The 19,127-nt window shown below is 40.4% G+C and overlaps 1 protein-coding gene across 1 annotated transcript; it reads right to left on the minus strand.

The window, feature by feature from the left end:
* Positions 1-1,872: 1,872 nt before the first annotated feature.
* On the minus strand, positions 1,873-18,746 carry LOC122160017 (pancreatic lipase-related protein 2-like). Its single transcript, XM_042818202.1, has 14 exons — positions 18,727-18,746; positions 16,223-16,322; positions 13,293-13,341; positions 12,439-12,593; positions 10,854-10,979; positions 9,199-9,333; positions 7,305-7,413; positions 6,597-6,713; positions 6,388-6,510; positions 5,637-5,755; positions 4,322-4,451; positions 3,923-4,034; positions 2,911-3,078; positions 1,873-1,936 (listed from the first exon to the last, which is right to left on the minus strand). Exons 1-14 carry the CDS (start codon positions 18,744-18,746, stop codon positions 1,873-1,875), a joined length of 1,527 nt encoding a protein of 508 aa, XP_042674136.1.
* Between the last annotated feature and the right edge of the window lie 381 nt (positions 18,747-19,127).

Below are 19,127 nucleotides of genomic sequence, written 5' to 3' on the forward strand. Positions count from 1 at the left end.
GGGAAAGACCAACTGGATACCAGCTGTTTGCATGCGTATCAGGTGTTGTCATGCACGTGGAAGCCCTATTCCTGGAGATATTCAGGGTCAGGCTGGATGGGGCTCTAAGCACCTGATCGAGTTATGGGTGCTCCTGTTCATTGCAGGGGATCTGGAGTTCCAACTCGAATGATTTTATGGTTCCATTTCTTTAAAAGTTTTCTTTTTTTCCCAAAACATTACTTCTGATACTTGTTTAGATCTCAGTGTTTAATATTTGATTGAAGAAGCAATTTTTTGTTAAGTATCTTCCTATCAGTGATGCAGAAGAATCATCAAATGTCCTATTAGAACTGAATAATTGTTCAAAATGAGGTAGGAACAGTCTTTCCAATTTAATGTAAGAGCTAATGGAAAGGGTTTGAGCAAGATTTTATACTAAGTAGTCAGCTTCTCAGATACAAAGTGGTGAAAAAAATGTGACAAACTGAAAAACTGGACAAACCTGTATCTTGTGGCCCAGCCACTGCTCTCTGTAGAGCTGCTCAGGCACTTGGAGCCTCTCAGATCAGGGGCTGTCAGAAGAAGGATGGCTTTTGAGAAAGCAGGTGGCAAATAAAGAACCAGCTATGTTTTAGCGTGGAAGATGCTGGTATTTAAAATAAGAAGAGGGCCTGAAGCAGATCCATCAGTGGAATGATTTCACATGCAGCAGGAAGGCCCCAGCTTGCTCCTGGGACGTGGTGTGGGCCTTCCTGGCATTGTCCGTGCTTCCTTTGCTGCCTGCTAAGCCTGAGGGATTTGCAGCGCTGATGGCTGCAGATCTGTCTTGGCTGAGTATCAGACTTGTGTTTAACTGTACTTTTAATTTTGTTAGGTTAGTGTTTAGGCAAAAATACTATACTGAGTTGGGTTGTGTTTGGTTGGTTTTTTTTTTTTTGTTGTTGTTTTTTTTTTTTGCAGGTTTTATTCAAATATTTATACCCATTGCAAAGATTCAAAATACTGTATTTCTGTTGAAATTTATTGGAAGTCTATCTAGCTTGTGCATTGCTTCTCAGAATGGGGAAATGGGAGGGAATAAAAGATTAACTCGTTTTCTTCCTAGTCATTAAGTTTGGACTTGGTCTTTGTACTGGAAAAATGCCAACTGCCTTGGTCTCCAAAAGCCCCAGGTGGCTCATGCACACTGTGCTTTGCAGAATGGCAGTGTTTGCTTCAATGTGAAATAGTCCCAGTGTTTACAAGGCCTGGAGTTATTCAAAGTCTTGTTGCTCAAAGTCTACTTCTTAGGTCTGAGTACTTTTCAAGTTAAAAATGGCTTGGTCAAACATATCATACTAAATATAAAACTTTCTGGAAGAAATAATGTATTCCCTCTCCCTATTTATATGTATAAATATATGCAGAAATCTGAACTAGCTCATCTGTTATTCTCAAACATCTGACCACAGAACAGTATCATATGAACCTAAATTCAAATTAATGGATACCGTACTTTGTCTTAGCCAAAAATTGGAGAAGCAGTCTCCATTCTTGAAGGCACTGCAGTACCAGAGTGTTCACAACATGGATGGAGTATGCTTCTACTCCCTCTTCCAACCTTCAAAATACATTCAAAATGAAGTTTTTACCTACTTTTCTCAGGATACTATTAGAGCAAGACCGTGTTGGTGTTATAAGTATACATGATTTCCAGTTGCTTCCATATTTAGAAGTGCAACAAGCTTGAATTTGACTTGAAAAAAATTCAGAATTTCCAAATGCATTTGTCAAAATTAAAAGAGAAACAGTCAGCTTAAGAATTTGCTTTAATAGCCTTGTACACTGTCATTGCCACACATTGTTCATTTACTCAGCTGTGGTATACAGAACAGCTGCTCTTGGTGACCTCTAGCAAGGTGTAAGTAGCTGGGGAACTCCATATGTCACTGTTCCACGGCCGCAGAAAGTTGACCTGGGAAGGAAAAAGCTTTGATCAAGGGAAAGGCACAGAAAAGACGTCAGCTCTCACCTTGAGGTTAATTTGCTCCATAATCCCATGTAAGCCTTCCTAAAAGCCTATTGGCATTCACATGTTATCAGTGACAAGGCGAAATTCCTTCTTACGGGGGAAGCTGTAAAATTTGGGTTTTGGTAGAAAGATGTAATTCATCTCTAGGTTCACAAAAGTAGAGCTCTAGGTAAGGAGTCAGAAAACCACCTTGTTAAGCCCTCTTAAGAGAGACCATCTGTTTCACTAGGTTTCTCACAGCCTTGCAGCTTCTTTGGGGACCTTATCTAAATAATCCGTACCAAGGCCAAATGATAAGAAAGATTTTCCTGACATCTAACATTTATTTTTTTCTGTTGTAAAATATACCAATCAATTATTGACCTAAACCCATAGCCATGTGAAGCAGTACACTGTGCTTTTTCACAACTTGTCCATCTGTCTTTATGCCCCACTCTCAACTTCTTTGTCTTGAGGTGTACACCTCCTCCACCTGTTCTATGCAGACTGTCTTGTCTAAATCTCTTCCTCTTGCTCTTTATCTGGACTTCAATCTGTGTGCATCATACATGATCTTACTCCTGGTTATATTCTCAGCCCAGCCAATTAATCTAGAATAATTACTCTCTGGATCCTCTATACTGTGTAGTAATGCACCTGGGAATGAGCCTTGTTGGTCTGTAGTTGTTCTGCTGTGACACAACATGCTCCTTAAATTGTTCACTGATGGATTCCTTTCCAGACAGTTACTCACTGTTCTGCATTGGAACATTTCAGTTTCTGTCTAAAGAGGAGTATCCTGTGCTTGAAACTACTGAAGTTTGTGCTGCTGATTGCAAACCACGTGTCCAATTTATGAAGACCATTTTTAAATCCCATTTCTTAGAGTTTTGAGCTCCTTTCCTATTCTTTTTGATCTGTCAAAAGGACATACTCACCAACGTCCATCTTCTCCGTGTATTATATTGACCGCTTCTGCTCCCATTCTTGCCCAGAGCAGAGTGAATATGGTTTTATTCCAGAGAAATTCAACTTTTTTAGTTTTTTTGGGGTCAATTTCAACATCGAGGTATTTTGTATAAACTTTATCACCAGAGAGGACTCCGCTGGAAATAGAATGCAGACAGCAGTGATGTAATGATAAAAGACCTACTGGACTAAAACGAATTCACCACATGATTAAGCTTTTTCCTTTTATTACAAAGAAATGTGCACACTTGCTGTTCTTTTCAGCAGCACAGGCACTGGACCAGGACTTTGTAGCACGCTCTGAGCAGGGAGAAGACAAAAAAGCAGGACTGGAAAGCTTCAGTGGGCATGTGGCAAGGAGACCATCAGGATGTGATCCAGGCAGAGCTAGGATGGCCATAGCAATCTGTGTGTCCTCAGCACTGTGCAGCCCACGTTAACATGCCATTGGTATCAAGGTGAAAGCAATAGTTTTTAGTAAATCCTAGGGAGGAAGGACACCTCCACCTTGCATGTTTGAAGAGCTCAGGCACAGTTTTGCCTTGTGTGAGTTTGTGTGGCAAGTTACCAGCAGTGATGGGGAGTCTGTTACTGGCATGGGGGAAACACATCAGTATGTGATGCAGTTCAACTGAGCGTGGGAGCTGCTGTGCTAACGTGAGTATGCAACAGGTGATCACAGCCAGAAGGACATAAGTAGAAAAGGTGCAGTTTTTCTTCTTTTCATGAGCAATTCCTAGAAATGTGACCCTTCTCCTGTTAGGTCAGCTTCCTATTTCGCTGTACAATCACAGAGCTCATGAAAAAGAAAGTGAATTCTATTTGTCACAGCTATCCTTCTGCCCTTATAGATCTTATCTACATGATAGCTTATTTTCATACCGAATGTTAACAAGACCGTGCAACAAATAAGGCTTTGCACTGCTTACATATTAATGTTAGTAGCATTCAATGCTATAGAGGAACATTAATTTATCCTACCTGGCAATTTCATATTCTTTTGTATTTCCCTCTGTGTCATGGAATATCAGGTTTATGTCTCCCCTCATTTTTTTTACACCAGACAGTTTGATAAATACTTTTTGTCTCCAACCTGCATTAAAATAAAATAAATTAAAAAAAAAACAAACCAAAAACAGAATAAAACTGGATTGTCATCGATAGGAGAGATCTAAAACTGCTAGCATCCTGGAAAGTTCTATTTTCCTAGCCAGAATTCATTCATGAAGGCAAATGAAAGTCTTGAATTTTGATAATACAGCATTTTTTTTTTCAGTCAGAAGTCTCAGCCAATGTTTGTATCAGAAGAGCATGACTATAAATCATGCCAAGGCCATCTCTTTCCAACTTGAATAACTGTAAAAGATGTTCTGCACTTACTAGCGAAAGGTGGCTCTGCTGCTGTGTTTAAAAAATACTTCTGGTTTACTCTCTTCAGTTTGTATGGAAACCTGTCAGCGTGGTGCCCCATCATTGGACAGCCCTGTTTGGGACAGGGGAAACATTCTCCCTAGGAAAAATAAGGGCAGCAGTTAATGAGGAGTACATCTTTCATTCTGTGACAATATTAAGGGTCAGGATCCTGTTCAGACCTTGCAAAGTTGGGGCATTGCTGTATTTTGTTGTTGAAACCTGATAAAGCCAGACATCATGTTCTGCACTTGCACGCACATGAGTGGAACATGGAATAAGTAGATGTGACATGCGTGCATGTGATGGTCTGAATGTTTTGGGGAGTTTATTTTTCAGCTAGAGCATAGAAAAAAATATGAACATTCTTTCCCTTTCCCAGTAGAAGAGAACCTGTCTGCTATGCTATATTGGGGATAAAAGGATCACATGTATGAGGGCTGCTCTGAAAGTAATGCCTGCTATTTTATTATGTTAGCCAGAGGAGGACATTGGTGGCATGGCAGTAGAGGCTGAACCTTCCCACCACTATTCCATTACATTTGTTGCTGTGCAACAGATGGCAGCAGAGGGACAATCTGACATAATGGTTTCTGATACGGAAGTGCATATGAAGCAGTGGAGTGGAAGTGAAATCCTCCACGCAGAAAAAATGGCAGCCATTGGCATTCATTGACACTTGCTGAATGCTTCTGGAGACCAAACAGTGGATGTGAGCACAGTGAGGAGTGGGTGGTGCATTTCAGCAGTGGTGACAGTGACGAGAAAGACAAGCCACGTTCCAGATGGCTGTGCACAGCTGTCACACCACGAAATAAAGATCATCTCCATATGTTCATCTGTATGAACTGCCTAATGGTGCTGACTGTGCTGAAAAATATTGTTTTCCAGCTGAGAATTTTCTCTATCAAATTATGTGATTGTTCTCCTTCTATCTGTTGTAATTGCCATGGAGCAGGCATTATTTTCAGAGCCAACTTGTGTATTTAGTCTATATGCTGTTTGCGTAGAGGGTGAGAATTGCATAGGGTTTAATTTTTTTCCCCCTATTTCGGTGGTATCAGCTCTGCTTTAGGATTAATTCTCCAAAGTGGAAGAGCTGATAGAGCTGCTGAGTGCTTTGCCTCCTCCTCCTGGCCTGCACTGCTCGAGCTGGTGTTTGAGCTCAGGTCTTCTGTTAGCTAGGTGACACAAGCAGAATTATTCACATTCAGGTGTGCTGTGTGTGAGATCTATCTTGATAATTTTCTTTATATTTCATTTGTTCCCAGGCTGATACACTTACTGACTTGAAGTCTTCATATGTCTCACAGGGATATCCAATGAATCCAGTGGGATAGAGGATACTCTTAAAATAAAACTCATGGCTGCGTGAGTGATGGCAGCTTGCAAAGATTGTGGTGTCTGTTGGGACAAAATTTATGAGCATCCATTAAATAATTTCCTGTTATCCTGTACAACACTTGTACTTTCCTCGGCATGAGGCATGGAATAGAATAGCAGCATGGGCTAGTAAGGTATACATATGTATTTATACATGTATTTTATAAATTCATGTATATATAGTCTGTGCATATGATGTTACAGCAAGTTACATTAAATACAGCATTAAAAAGCTTTTAGAGCAGAGAGAATTTCTCTGCCTATCACTCAAAAGCCTGACGGAGTCTCAGGCAGAGTTGCAATGCAGTTTCATGTGCCATGCCACCTCCCTCAGCCTGGGATACATCTCCTGGAAACATCATTAGGGTGCTAGATTTGTGTACTCCCAAACCCTTTTACATGCTCTGCAGGTCTGATTTCAAACTGCAGAAGCAAAACCCTGGCCTGTGTGATGCCTCTGACTACTCTTGCCCTGCAGGGTTCCCTGTGTAACGCCATTCTGATCTAGCTTTTATTTCTTATTTCCTCTTCTTACTTATGAGCAAACCGGCAAAAAAAATCAATTTTGTTCAATTTTGTTTTCTCCCAGAGGAATAGAGGCTTTCACAGTTCGTGAAAATAGAATACTGAATGTGTTGGAAATGCATGCTTACCTGCAATTAGAGCTTCAAAATCACTTCGTTTCATTTCCAGAAGTAAATCATTGCATCCAGGCATTAGAGTTCCTCCATTTGGGTAAAAGTCAAGGTGACCAGTGGTGTTATATATTCCAAACCCTAAGGAGCACACGTGATGTTGTCAGTGTCTCAGGGTGTCTCTGTGGTATTCTTATCTCTGCAGCTACTTGCACATGAACACTTACCTGTGGCAGGAAAGTGAGCAGCATTACTGTGAATAACATCAACGAAGTTGGCATCTGTAGGATCCAGTCTCACCTCGGGAGGAGTGCCTTCAAAATAGGGCCCAGCAGGGTCCAAGCCTAAAAGCACCCCACATTTATTGTAAGAGAGATATAGCATGTTAATGTTTTTTGACAATTTACAATGTCAGACATTCAACCTTACACAAGGCACATTGAGTAACAATAATGTGAACTGTAAGCTAGGCTGAACCGGCTGTGCAGTAACATGGGTTTGTGAACCTTCCTGCAAACTCATCCCAGTCAAAGCAAAACATTTTCCAATAGAATACATAATGACATCATATTACTGAGAAGGAAGTATTCCATTACAACTGATGTTATTACTGACCTGCCAAGCATACTGAATAGGAAAACTAAAGATTTTTGATGCGGTGCTTGTCTTTGTGTGGTGCTGATGCAGCCCGGTGGATGACAGTAAAGCTGCAAACATACTAAATAAGAGCCCTCCTCATAAAGAGCTTTAAACCTCACTAAGAAAAATAATATCTATTCCTGTTCTTGAGAAGCACAAAGTCTGCTTACTCACATATGGTGTCTGCAGCACTACCAATGATTTCATTCTGGTCTGTAGACTACAAGCTACATGCTACAAGCTTCTCTCTATCAAAAGCGTCCCCTGTTAGGTGTGCATCCCAAGGAGCAGCCTACCTGAGATCCGCCGGATACCTCGGACCCTTCTGCCTGTCTCTCCCGCTGTGTGCGCGCCCAGGCTGTGCCCAATTAAGTGGATCTCATGAGGGGAGTATCTGAAGAGTTTCTGATCAGTAAGGTGGTGGTGGTTAGGAGACAAGAACACAGGCTTTTAATAGCAAGTAAGGAGGTGTCTGACACTGTGGGCCTTTGGGAACTTCTAGGCTCACTTCCTGCTTAGCCAACAGTGTGAGAATTCCTTGAGATAATTACTGTTTTAAAAACCCTAAGACTCAGTAGAAAAAGGTCCAATCTAGAATTTTAAATGCTTAGTGCTGATGGATTCACTATCACAGCCTTGTTATGTGGTTACATGTTCAGTCACCCCTGGTAACAAAATACAAAGGTTTCCTGTTTGGATTAACCCCTAATTTTAAGGTCCATCAATATGATCTTGCTTTCTCTTCAGTGAGTTGGTTATGGAGCTCTTTCTCATTTAATGTCTGTTCTCTCATGTGCCTGGCCTGCTTAGAAAATGTGATCATATCACTCAGAGGCATTTTACTGACCAGCTTAGGGGATTGATAAGCATTCTCCCCTTTGCCAAGTGTCACCTATGCAAGACTTGCAATTCTGATGTATTACGTGTGCTTTGAAGACAGAAATGGAAACTAATCAGCATGTATGCTGCCTGCAGGGAACACATTTCATACAGGCATATGCTGGGTTTGTGATTTTCAAAGTCAGCAAGTATTGGCTGCTCAACTCCATGAGCTTTTTTGTATTGTAATTAATTTTGTTATGTACTGAACTAAAAACAGATCTTTACTATCAGTCAATCTGTGCTTATCAACAGATGACAGAATCCTTTGAATAGTCTTCACTGCAGTTCATATATTTACAACGCAGCTTAACTTTCCTTAAGTTTCCAGAAGTTTGTAAACTTAGGAAAAGAGCTAGGGATCATTTATGCAGCCTGTTAATGGAAGGAAAAGAGGTCTAGACTGCAAGTTGGTACACTAATGGAGATCTTAAATGAAAGGAGACAGATGAAGAGATCCCATGAGAAACTGGACCCAACTTCAAGTTAGCTGGGACTTTACACCGGGAAGGAAAACAAAGAAACAAAAGTGTGAAGCTAGTTATTAGAGCTCCCTAGGTAGAAACAGGAGATTGACCGTCAGTGGCCTCTGGAGAACTGTTCTATTATACTCAGGTGTTCATAAAGTTGATACTTTGCCTTCAGTCTCTGGAATATCCCTTACAACATAAGACAAATGCCTACTGACTAGCATCAAGTCTGCAACCAAGCAGCGTCTGATCTCAGCAGTCCTAATTCTATTTGAAGTCAGAGGGAAACGCTAGTATTAAACTTTGCAATTGAGCAGTTCTGTGCTGTGTTTGTAAAAGTGAACGCGAGCTTCACAACTAGAAAGCACCAGGACAATTTACTGTGCCTGCAGACAGCTAATGTGGCATTAGCAAGTGGTTCTGCGTGGTGCTTCCAGCTCCTGCTCATTTCAGTGCTGTTGAGATGCTGATTTACCTATAACCACGTGTATTATTCTCTCATAACCTCTTGTAAACACTGAGCGTATCTAGCCTCATTTGCGCTGAATGCTCTTACCTGTATCATCGTGTGGAAATGGGGAGATATTGCCACCTACTGGCCTGTAATCAATTGGCACCTCTTTTCAACCGCTTTAAGCTTGAGTGGAGACTTCTGTGGCTGTGAGAACTCCTTACGGAGTTGATAATTAGTAGAATTAGCTAGATCTCAACTGTATGCATTGTACAGATCTTCCTGAAGCACTGGCTGTCCATATTAGACAAAGTTTGAAATCAAAGCAAATCATCTTCACTCCTCTATATTTCCTTAAGAATTATAGCTTGTAAAGCTGTATTATTTTACCTGTAAAGTTTTTATGAAATAAGCAACCTCAGCCCCAAGCACACGGATGTTGTTCACTGCACAGACATAGGTGCCTTTTGCACCTTCTTTCCAATCGACAGCAATGCAGTTTATGTTTTCTACTTCCAGTAACAGCTGATGTGGGAGCACATAGAGCAGAGTATTTAAAGAAACATAAAATAGCAAACAAGGATTAAGATGATATCAGAATAAACATTAAATAGTAACATATTCACACAATTTTCTCATTCTTTACTGAACAGAATTATTCACTGTAGCTTATGTGACACTGAAATGATTCTTCTTCTAAAACAGAATGTAATAAGCTGTTCATTCCCAAAGTCTCAATTGTGAAAGACTATGATAAAAAATGTTTTATTATAAGCTTTATTAGTAGCTTTATAAGCTACTGAAATACGTATTTTAAATAACTTGGAAAAACCACACAACTACACAGGAGCTGCTATGTGCAGTTTTATGAGGGTCATCTGTATCTTAACTAAATAGTATGGGAAGTCAACTTGTTTACCAAATGTATTTAATACTGAGGAAGAGATGTTAGACTGGAATGGGTCAGAGCAAACTGGAAAGTTTCTAATTCAGCAGACAGTTAATGCACTGCCCATTTTTGCACTGGCCACAATCTTGCAGATTTTTTTCCACTATAAGAATCTTGAATTAAAGTCTGCAGTTCTAGATTTCTACGATTAAGGCTCACTTAAATTTTAGAAAGAATAAGGAGCAGAAACAAAAATTAATCTGTGCTAAATGGTGAAAGGTGAATGACAAGAAAAGCAGAACCTTGGAGCAGTAGGACACTGAATCCTGGACTCCATCCTCTCCTCTAGGCATACCATGAAATGGCTTCTAGTGAGGCAGATAGAACTACTGTATTTTAGACAGGAAAATTTAGAAATGTGGCATTCTGGATTAAAAGTTTTCATACAGATTAATGAACAAAATAGTTCTGCAGAGCTGTGGCAGCATTCAGCAGTGGTCTTTCTCCATCTTATCTTTTCTCTGCTAATGCTAAGAAAGAACTTACAAAAGACACTGCTTCTTTGTCAGAGCCACGGCTGACTCTATTCTCTGTATCCTCTGACACTGTACCCTCTGCTGGCCAGACTGCAGCAGCTCTGGTTTGTTCTAACTTCCACATTTCATATTTGAAGTATGAAATATGCTTCTTTTCTTTCTTTTCCTTTCTTTCTTTCACTGTCAGTTGAATATATCTAAAGCAGAAGAGTACTTGTAGACTGAAACTCGAGGAGGACAAGAATTTAGAAAGGTATTTTGGCTGAAAGATTTTTCAGTGGTTCCCAATAGGAGACACAGGAAATTGGCCTGCCTAATCTGACTATGACAGCAGTGTAGAGGCTCAGGACATCTGCTTTCAGTTGGTTGCTTTGATCTCATTTGTAGAGCTTGGGGGATGAAAATTCTCTAGTGTAGCATAATGTCAGAGATGACCAAGAAGCCTTGACAGTGCAGCACCACCCAGAATGGGAACATTCTGACTTTGGTTAGTAATTTCTTTGCTGGTATCCACCACTATTTCATGAATTTCAAAACAGGAGGTGAACCTCAGTGTCTAAGTCATAATGATAGAACGTAAATACAACCACCGATAGAAAAGAGAGAATGCTGTCTCATACCAAGCACATTTCTACCACCCAGCCTTTTTTTCCTGTGCTGCTAAATCCATGAATGATGAAGGAGGTTCTCCTACGTGAGGAAAAATGTGAGTTTTGGATGGTTGAGGAGTTTATTGCCGAGATCACCTGTGTGTAAACAAGCAAACAAAAAATCAAGCTCTTGTATGTACTTATGCTTTTAAATATTTTTAAAATACCAAGTCATGCCTCTTAGGATTCACATCTGTCTTGAATGTGCAGGGTCCCAGGGATCCCCTATCTCACCTTTCTCAATCTCACCTTTCTCAGTCCCACTACATTTCCAAGGAAGCTGTGCCCATGTGGTTTCTGTTGCTCTAATTTGTTTTCCTTAGTGCAGCAATAACCTCCATACTGGGCAAAGGAAACAGCCCAAAAGTGCTGTGGTATCTGATGATGCCTGTTGGCCAGAGTTGGTTGAGCTCCTCTGGAAACTTCATGCATCCTGGTTCTGTTTGCCCTTTTATGACCTGAGCTTTGGCTTCCATAAGCTGCTCTATGCTTAGGAAACAGCTTGTTTCTCTGTGCAGGTGATATTTCTATTTTTTTTCTTTTTTTTTCCTTTTTTTTTTCCTGTCAATTGAGGAAAGCTGAAAGAATATCATGCCGAGCTGCATGCAGTAGTGTAGTGGTGAAACTGACCTTGGCCCACCACAAATTGCTGCCAGCTGCTTAATTATACATCTTCTTTTTGCTCTGAATGATCTGTGACCATCTGTATTGTATTTAAACAAATGCAGCATCTGTAGTGTGAGCTCAGGGAGTCTGGGTGTGGAAGGGCTGTGCCCTAGATCAGAGATATGTTGAAGTTCAGTGGCTGGCAAGTAGTACAAGGTATATTTTGACTTATTTTGTCAACAGCCAAGATGCATGAGTAACCATTGCTGAGTGCGTGCTGTGTGCTCACGCGTCCCTACTCTGCAAGCTGTAAAAATTTACTACAGGTTTAACTTCTTTCCTTTAAGAGAAGCTGAGCTGGACTCTTGGCATGACAACCAGGATTGCTGAGAGCTGTGGTGCCTGAGGCAGTTCTGCCCTTGTAGTTCATGGCAGAAGAATCATAAACATTCCTGCACGGCACAAGGGATGCTGCTCTGGGAGCCTGCAAGGAATTCAGCAGCTCTGCATGCATTTGCTGGATTGATGTGGTTCTAGCCCCACATCTTACAATTCCTACACAATTGTTTAGCTCAGATTTTTCAGGGCATAGGCAATTTGAGTTGTTCTGTCTTAACTTCAGCATAGAGAGGTGGATAAGGGTGTACAATCACTCAGACTTCAAGGAAGAATGTGGCCCCAGATATTGTTAAGAAAAAAAAAAAAAAAAAAAAAAAAGCCACATCCTTATGCAAGGAAATACCAGGAAAGCTGTTGAATTTCTGAGTTCCTTCACCACATTTTGTTTTCATGCTTTATCCCCCAAAACTTCAGTGTTTATTCATTGCTATACCTTCAGACTATCTTCTCATTTTGACTCATTTTCTATGTTGAGTGCTGTAGACTTTTTAACAAGTTGATAAACATTTGTAGCTTTAGACAGTTCTTGATGTTAAAAAATAAATGTCACCTGTGAGTTATTTCCTGTTTCCCTGGTATAGAGAGAGAAGCTGATGTTCATCTCTTCAGGAGATTCAGGCAGACCTGTCAGAGGTCTCCCTGGTATCCCAGACCAGGGTGGGTCATTTGAGAAACATCCAAGCCTGGGGTAGCAAACTTCGTCACCTAGAATAGAAGAAAGAAAGAACTGTTTTGTATTTTGGACGCTTGCAGGCAGATAATGTGGAATCATAGAATCATTCTGGTTGGAAAAGACCTCAAAGGTCATCAAGTCCAACAGATTTTCTTGTCTTGTAAAGGATTAAATCAAAAATTAAAAAAAACCAGTATGTTTAGGAATGTGTGTTAGAATTGCCCCTGCACGCTTCTTGCCCAGAAGCACTGTACTTCATTGTAGGAACAGATATATACACGCAGCAGTCTTGTACAATGAATGAGATGATAGTTTCTTTCAATGTGTTAGCATTTTCTTGATTGAATAGGTCTTTTGCTCCCTTAAGCTCAGCTTTTCTCTTTTAGCACAGTCTGTTGTGTTAAGCACCTTGCTGCTGAGCCATTCTTTGTTAATAGCTGTAATGTGTAGAGGCAACTTGTGCACTGTCTTGATAGAACGAGGGCCTGTGACTGTGCAATTCTACTCCGTGCAATTTGGGCACAAAGTTTTGTGTACTTTATTCTAAATAAATTGAAATGAGGTGGAGCCTTTAGCATCTGTTTCATGCATAGTAATTGACACTGCCATAAAATGACACATAAATCATACCACAACTTAATTTTAAACAAAGACATTAGTAATTAACTCCTTTATATTATTTTGCCAAAAGTAATCTCCTAGTTAGAATGTTTATAGAAAATGTATCTCACCTGCTACTGTGCCAAGGAGATAAAATGCAATAATCCATGTTCCAGCCACCTAAAGCAAATTGAATATACAAGTTGGATGTTTTATTTAGTTTTTTGTCCTGCAAAGACAAATAGTTATTTGTAACACGAAGAGTAACACAAAGACCTGTGGCAGAAGAAGAGTAACCCAGTACCCATGGGGGCAATCGGCTGGAAAGCAGCTCTGCAAAAAGAGATCTGGGTGTCCTGATGGACACCAGCTTGACCATGAGCCAGCAACGTGCTTTGGGGTCTATGGGTATTCTAGGCTGCGTTAGGAGGAGCACTGCCAGCAAGGTGAGGCAGCTGAACTTGCCTACTTATTCAGTTTTCTGTTCTTTGCATTTCTTGTACATCCACTGGTGGATGTAGGTTGCTGAGGGAGTGACCTCAGTAGTGAGTACCAGCCAAGAGCAGATAGATAGGAGATGTGGCCAAGCAAACACTGATCCACGTAACTTGATGGGTCTGCATAGCTGGCAGCTTCTTTGGGCTGTTTTTCTACTTCTACCCCAGCTCCCTTACAATTCTGCACTTTCACGTTCCTTCTTTACTCAGATTTCTTTCCTCTGCACTTTCCTTCCTTGGCTTTCCTATGGCAGGCGCCCCACGTATTTCTCCATTCTCCTCCCCACATTTGTATCCTTCACTGTTTCCTCTTCCAGGTGTTCTATATGGCACCCAATTCACATTTTCCACATTCTGCTTTTTCTTATAAAGCAAACATTTTGAGCTGTAGATTTTCTTTTTACAGACCTGAAATCTGAAAGGCAGCTTGAAAATTAATAAGCTTATGAAGAAAATGGATGAGTAATGACTAGTGATTTTAAATAATGTGGGAGGTTGTTGCCAAACAAGAGTGATCAATTTCTCTTCAAAGACTCTATCTTTGAAAGCAGAAAGTGCAAATGAACAGGTAGGGAAGTAATGGAAGGTACAGAAAACTTCTGTTTAGTGTCTGTGTGTGGAAAGCTGATTCATTCTGTTATGTGCGTAGTTTGAATAGATGCTAATTTTTTAGCTGTTGAGTTTTCGCTATTGGTTTATCTCAACCTAACAGCGAAAGAAGTGGAAGAACATTAAGATATTACCTCTTTCTAAAACAGTTGAGGCAGTATAGGATTTAATGGGGGAAAGTTCCCTCTCTGGGCACTTAAGAGCCTTAGAGCTGAACCAGATGAACAGGAATGACTTGTTTGTGCACATATACTCAGCCCAGCACTGCTGGCAGAAAGGTCCTTGAATGCTCAGCTCAGCTGTTTTACTCAGAGAGAAATGGGATGTGCACTGCCAAAAACAGCAGTAGCCATTTCCAAACAGCTGTTCGGCTTAGAGGCAACAACAACAACAACAACAAAAGTTCATAGGTTGAGAATGTAATCTACAAAATGTGCGCTGGTTGAGTAGCTATCCTTCACAATGGCTTCACCTTCTATTGCTCAACGTATGATTCATGAGCCACCAGTGGATGGCTTGTGAGATATGAAGAAGTCTGAATAATGACTGTCCCACACATGTACCTACACACCTCCCAGGACATGTGCACAAACACAGACATGGTTTGTTCCAGGGGGAAAAGCCCAATTGTCAGGTTTTTTAATTATCAGCAATTTTAACTTAATAATCTCACTGTAGAAAATTGTTTTTCATTCAAAACAAAATACATTTGTGTATGTAATTGCTAAGAATTTTACTCACCATTCTTTTATCACACTTCTTGTATCCTTCAGTGCTTAGTGGTTACACGGCAGAAAAAGGTTTCTGTTTTCTTTGGTGCAGATTTGGTAGTTACATGCTTGAAAAAATAGAAAAGATGGAGGTTAAACATCTATAGGTGAAATGTGGTAATGTGAAAGAACACAAAACAACAAAAATGGGGAATGTGGATAACTGGGAATTAGAAGTTAAATCAAACAAATTTTGTAGGAAAGCAGCAATGCCAACATATACGTTTGTGGGCAGTAGATTTAAGACATGAATTAAGAAAAAATATTGCATGTGTGGAGGAAGTAAACAGATGCCCTGATTTTGATTCATTACTAAAAAAAATTGGGCAAAACACAATGATGCAGCTGAACTGAAATGTTTATGCTGTTCTTTTTCTCTGTTTACCAAATCCAGCTGGTGTTCTTCACAGCAGAAGAAAAGTGTTGATGTTGATACTATGTTCAGACAATAACTCCAGACCTGTAGAACGGCTGCTAGTGCTGTATAGTTTAAAATCAGTGAATTTCGGTAGCTCATAGCTGCCAAGTAGCTACAGTAGCACATACCTATGTGATCTGAAGAAATTTGATATCCTAACAGGTAAAATAATAATAAGAATAAGAAGAACAACTTGAGGACTTTCACATCCCAGATTAGTGGAGTTTCAGTCCAGTATCAGTGTGATGCAGAATAATGGGATTTTCCACTGAATACTCAGGAAAGAAAATGTGTAAAAAACAGTTAGAAGATTAAAGCTGTGTAATTGAATTCCATTATATGATTTGACAGCCTAATACAACACCCTTGTGAGATCAGTATTAGTGGTCTCGTGCTACTTGAATTCCAATATGATGCTCTGCTACTTGATACTTCAGTTAAGAAATTAAAATGATATACGTATGTTATTGCAACAGTTAAGTAGATTAAAAGTTGAATGTGTGGATTAACTAGATTAAAATTTGAGTAATTATTGCAACGCAGAATATAACGGGGAACAACCAGAAGGCAGTTCCTGGATTCACAGATACAATTCTTGCTCCTGTGCATGATCTCATAACATCACAATCAAAATGCGATCTTGTTTTTTAGCTTGGCTTTTGACACTACTGTCACTGAATGCTCCTGATGAATCATTACTAATTAGGGTTTTATGAGAATTAGCTCTTGGCATTACGTTGCATGTGAGCATTCAACACTGGTATTACCACTGGCCATGAATGCTGTGCTGAAAGAGCAGCAGTGGTGGAACGAGAACTACCCGTAGTAATAATGAAGTCTCCTCTGTTGTCCTGAAATAGCATCCAGCTGGAGTAAAAAAATAAAAATAAAAAAGCTAGAGTCAAAAAGCACATCTGCTTTTAGGATAGGGTTTTATCAGATTTTAATGTGACGGTGAGAAGTGGCACAGCTCTAGAGAATACATTACGCTTTTTCGTCCTATGGCCAAACAGAAAGCTAAAGTCTGTGCTGAGATGGAGAGCAGCCTTTGCTTTCAAGGCAAGCAGAGGCAGAGCTGGAACAGACAGTCTGCAGTGCTGGCTTATTCTCATCTGCAGACAGAGCTAACTGCAGTGTCCTCTCTCCTTGTAGTAACATGCTGGCTTTCCAATTTATCTGCTTTTTCCAATTCTGCATTTATATCTTCTTTCAACTCATTTTAATGTTCGTGTTTCTGTTTTTCCATCTTTCTTGCCTGAATGCAGCAGTCATACTTCCTATACACTGTCACTGTCCTTGAACAGGAAATATTATTTTAATTTCTGCTTTTCCAGTGTTTTATTTTAGCCTTTCACATATTTTGGTAGTCTGGTGCACTGATCAGCTGATAATGCGAAGGCTACATCCAGAATTTTGCTTGCAAGCCCTGACTAGAGGAGATTCATGTTAAATTTCTGCATGGATTTGAGGCATACAGATAGCACTCGCTAATGGCACTCCTGAACATTGTAATGATGCACAAAAGGATAAATGAAGTAGAGGATAAAATAGTATCAATAGTTGCAATAGTATCTGTAGACCTGGTAAGAGGGATCATGTATGTATTTGACGTATGTAATTACCTGAAAGTATGCTTTTTCTTTGTAATTTAATTGTATTTATTTGTATTTTGTAGAGATGGTCTTTGTACAAATATAGAAAGATTGCCACCTTTTCCAGGCTCAGTCTCTGCTCAGCAGCTCACACTCAGCAGAGTGTTTCTTGTGCCTCTCACATGCTGAAAGCCTGTGTGCACAGCAGTGGGCAAAGTGCTGGTGGTGCAGTGAGCTTACTGAGGTGAGCAGCATAATTGGCGTAATTGGTAGAAGACTTAATTTCATCTCTGTCTCCTCCCCATCCCTCAGATGTGGTTGTTAATTGCCCCTAGTTGGGTTCCAGATGAAGGCTTTTTGGCTCTGCTTCAGTACAAACAAGTAACAATAAGTAAAAGAGCATCTGGGCAATTAGCCAGCCTCCTTTCCAGCTGGCTCACCAGCTTTTAGGTTCAGCTAAGTTCTCCGTGAGGAAACTGATCCTAAATGAATAGCGCTGAAATCCACACGCTTAACATCACAGTAAGAAAAGGATGTCCAAGAACCTTTTCATTCCTCCAGGTTACTGCACATCACAACAGCAATTGAAGCAAGGCAGGGCTCACATACATCGTCTGGTCTGAATAGTAGAGTTGTGTGAGTATCTACTGACCGCTTAAAATGAAGCTGAGACAGAAAACTAAGGCATCAGCCTCAATGACTCAGAATGCTGATGCCTGTTATTCTCTGAAGTCATTAAATGTGGAAAGCGCTTCATTAAAGGGAAGTATATACGCAAAGTTGTACACAGATTTGTTCACTGCTAGCAACTGCAGTCAGATTTGGACTTCAGGGCGCTTTTGTCAGTCTCTTAGAAAAAGTGCAGAATCCAAAGAGATGGCAGGATAGTAATAAAGAAAACCTATTAAAAACATTCTCACAGTACAGCATCTGCTTTGACTTCCTAAATAAGCATTCTCACCTCGTTACTAAACTGGTGTTCAGACAGTAAAACATGCAGAGACAAAGCTATGATTCAGTTTGGGGAGATGACTGTGCCGAATCTATGCTGACTAGGGAGCCTCCAGCTGACTGCCAGCGACTTACAAGTCTTTCCAGGACTTCTCTGTTCTTCATAAAAAGGTTACTGTTATATCAGTCAGCTTTATGACCAATGCTTTTGGCCATTTCCAAAGTGCAGAATAGTTTTTGCTGGTAACAACTTACTCCGTATGTGGTGGTCAGTTAAAACATGTCTTATCTGCCTCCTTCTTCAATATAACAGTTCAGTAATTCTTCCTCACTTCCCTGCTCCCTCTTAGGAGTATCTAGAATACTCCTAATAATACTTACTTATTATTTTCAGCTATTACTTGTATTCTCATGTATTTTTGCTTTAAAAAGTGCACATTCCATGTACAAATACCATCATTTGATCTCTCTTTAAATCAGAGATACATTATCTGTTACATTACCTTAGCTCTACTGACCCTACCCAGTTTTCTTAGCTGCCCAGAAACGATCACGTCCCATTGGGATTTCCTAGAACTGAAAAGGTTTCAGCCTTGTAGCTACCTCCAAAGTCACCTCAGAATCGCTCTGAGGACTGCTGCTCAAGCCGCTCAATCTTTTTGTAAGCGTGAGCCCCAAGCAGCTGTTAGTAAGTCACCCCAAATCCTACAGATTTCTCAGCCACTTACCACTCTGGCTTGCACACCATGTTGCTGCTTTGTGTGCTGTGTTCGGATGGCTCCTGCCAAGCCCTGACTGTTCCTGGCTCTTTTCACTTGGACTCTGTCCCACCACCGCGGGTGCGGACCTGCCCACACGGTGCCTAATTAATGGTTTGATGTTGGTGAGCAAGAAGCTCTGTAAGGGTGATACTCTTATTGCTGGATGTAATATATATTCCCTTTTCTTGGCTCTCCAGCTCTCGCATCATTTCTAATTCATCAAAATTTTACCTCTGAAGGTTTTGCTATGGATTTGAATAAATGGAACATGAGGCCATTTTGCCACTTAAAAGCAACATAGGTATAGGACATTCATAACAGACAACCTCTCAGCCTAGAGAAGAGGAGACTGAGGGGAAACCTCATCA

The sequence above is a fragment of the Centrocercus urophasianus genome, unplaced genomic scaffold, assembly GCF_019232065.1.
Source record: "Centrocercus urophasianus isolate 14NV4802_14NV808 unplaced genomic scaffold, USGS_Curo_1.0 seq_17, whole genome shotgun sequence".
NCBI lineage: Eukaryota > Metazoa > Chordata > Aves > Galliformes > Phasianidae > Centrocercus > Centrocercus urophasianus.

What these genes read in the sequence shown, in the direction of transcription:
- LOC122160017 (XM_042818202.1), bottom strand. Translation starts at nt 18,746, where the DNA reads ATGGTGTGCAAGCCAGAGTG. An exon ending in CACAGCATTCATGGCCAGTG is followed by an intron (nt 13,342 to 16,222) that starts GTAATACCAGTG and finishes AATTTGCTTTAG; the next exon opens with GTGGCTGGAACATGGATTAT. An exon ending in AAACAGGAAATAACTCACAG is followed by an intron (nt 10,980 to 12,438) that starts GTGACATTTATT and finishes GTTTACACACAG; the next exon opens with GTGATCTCGGCAATAAACTC.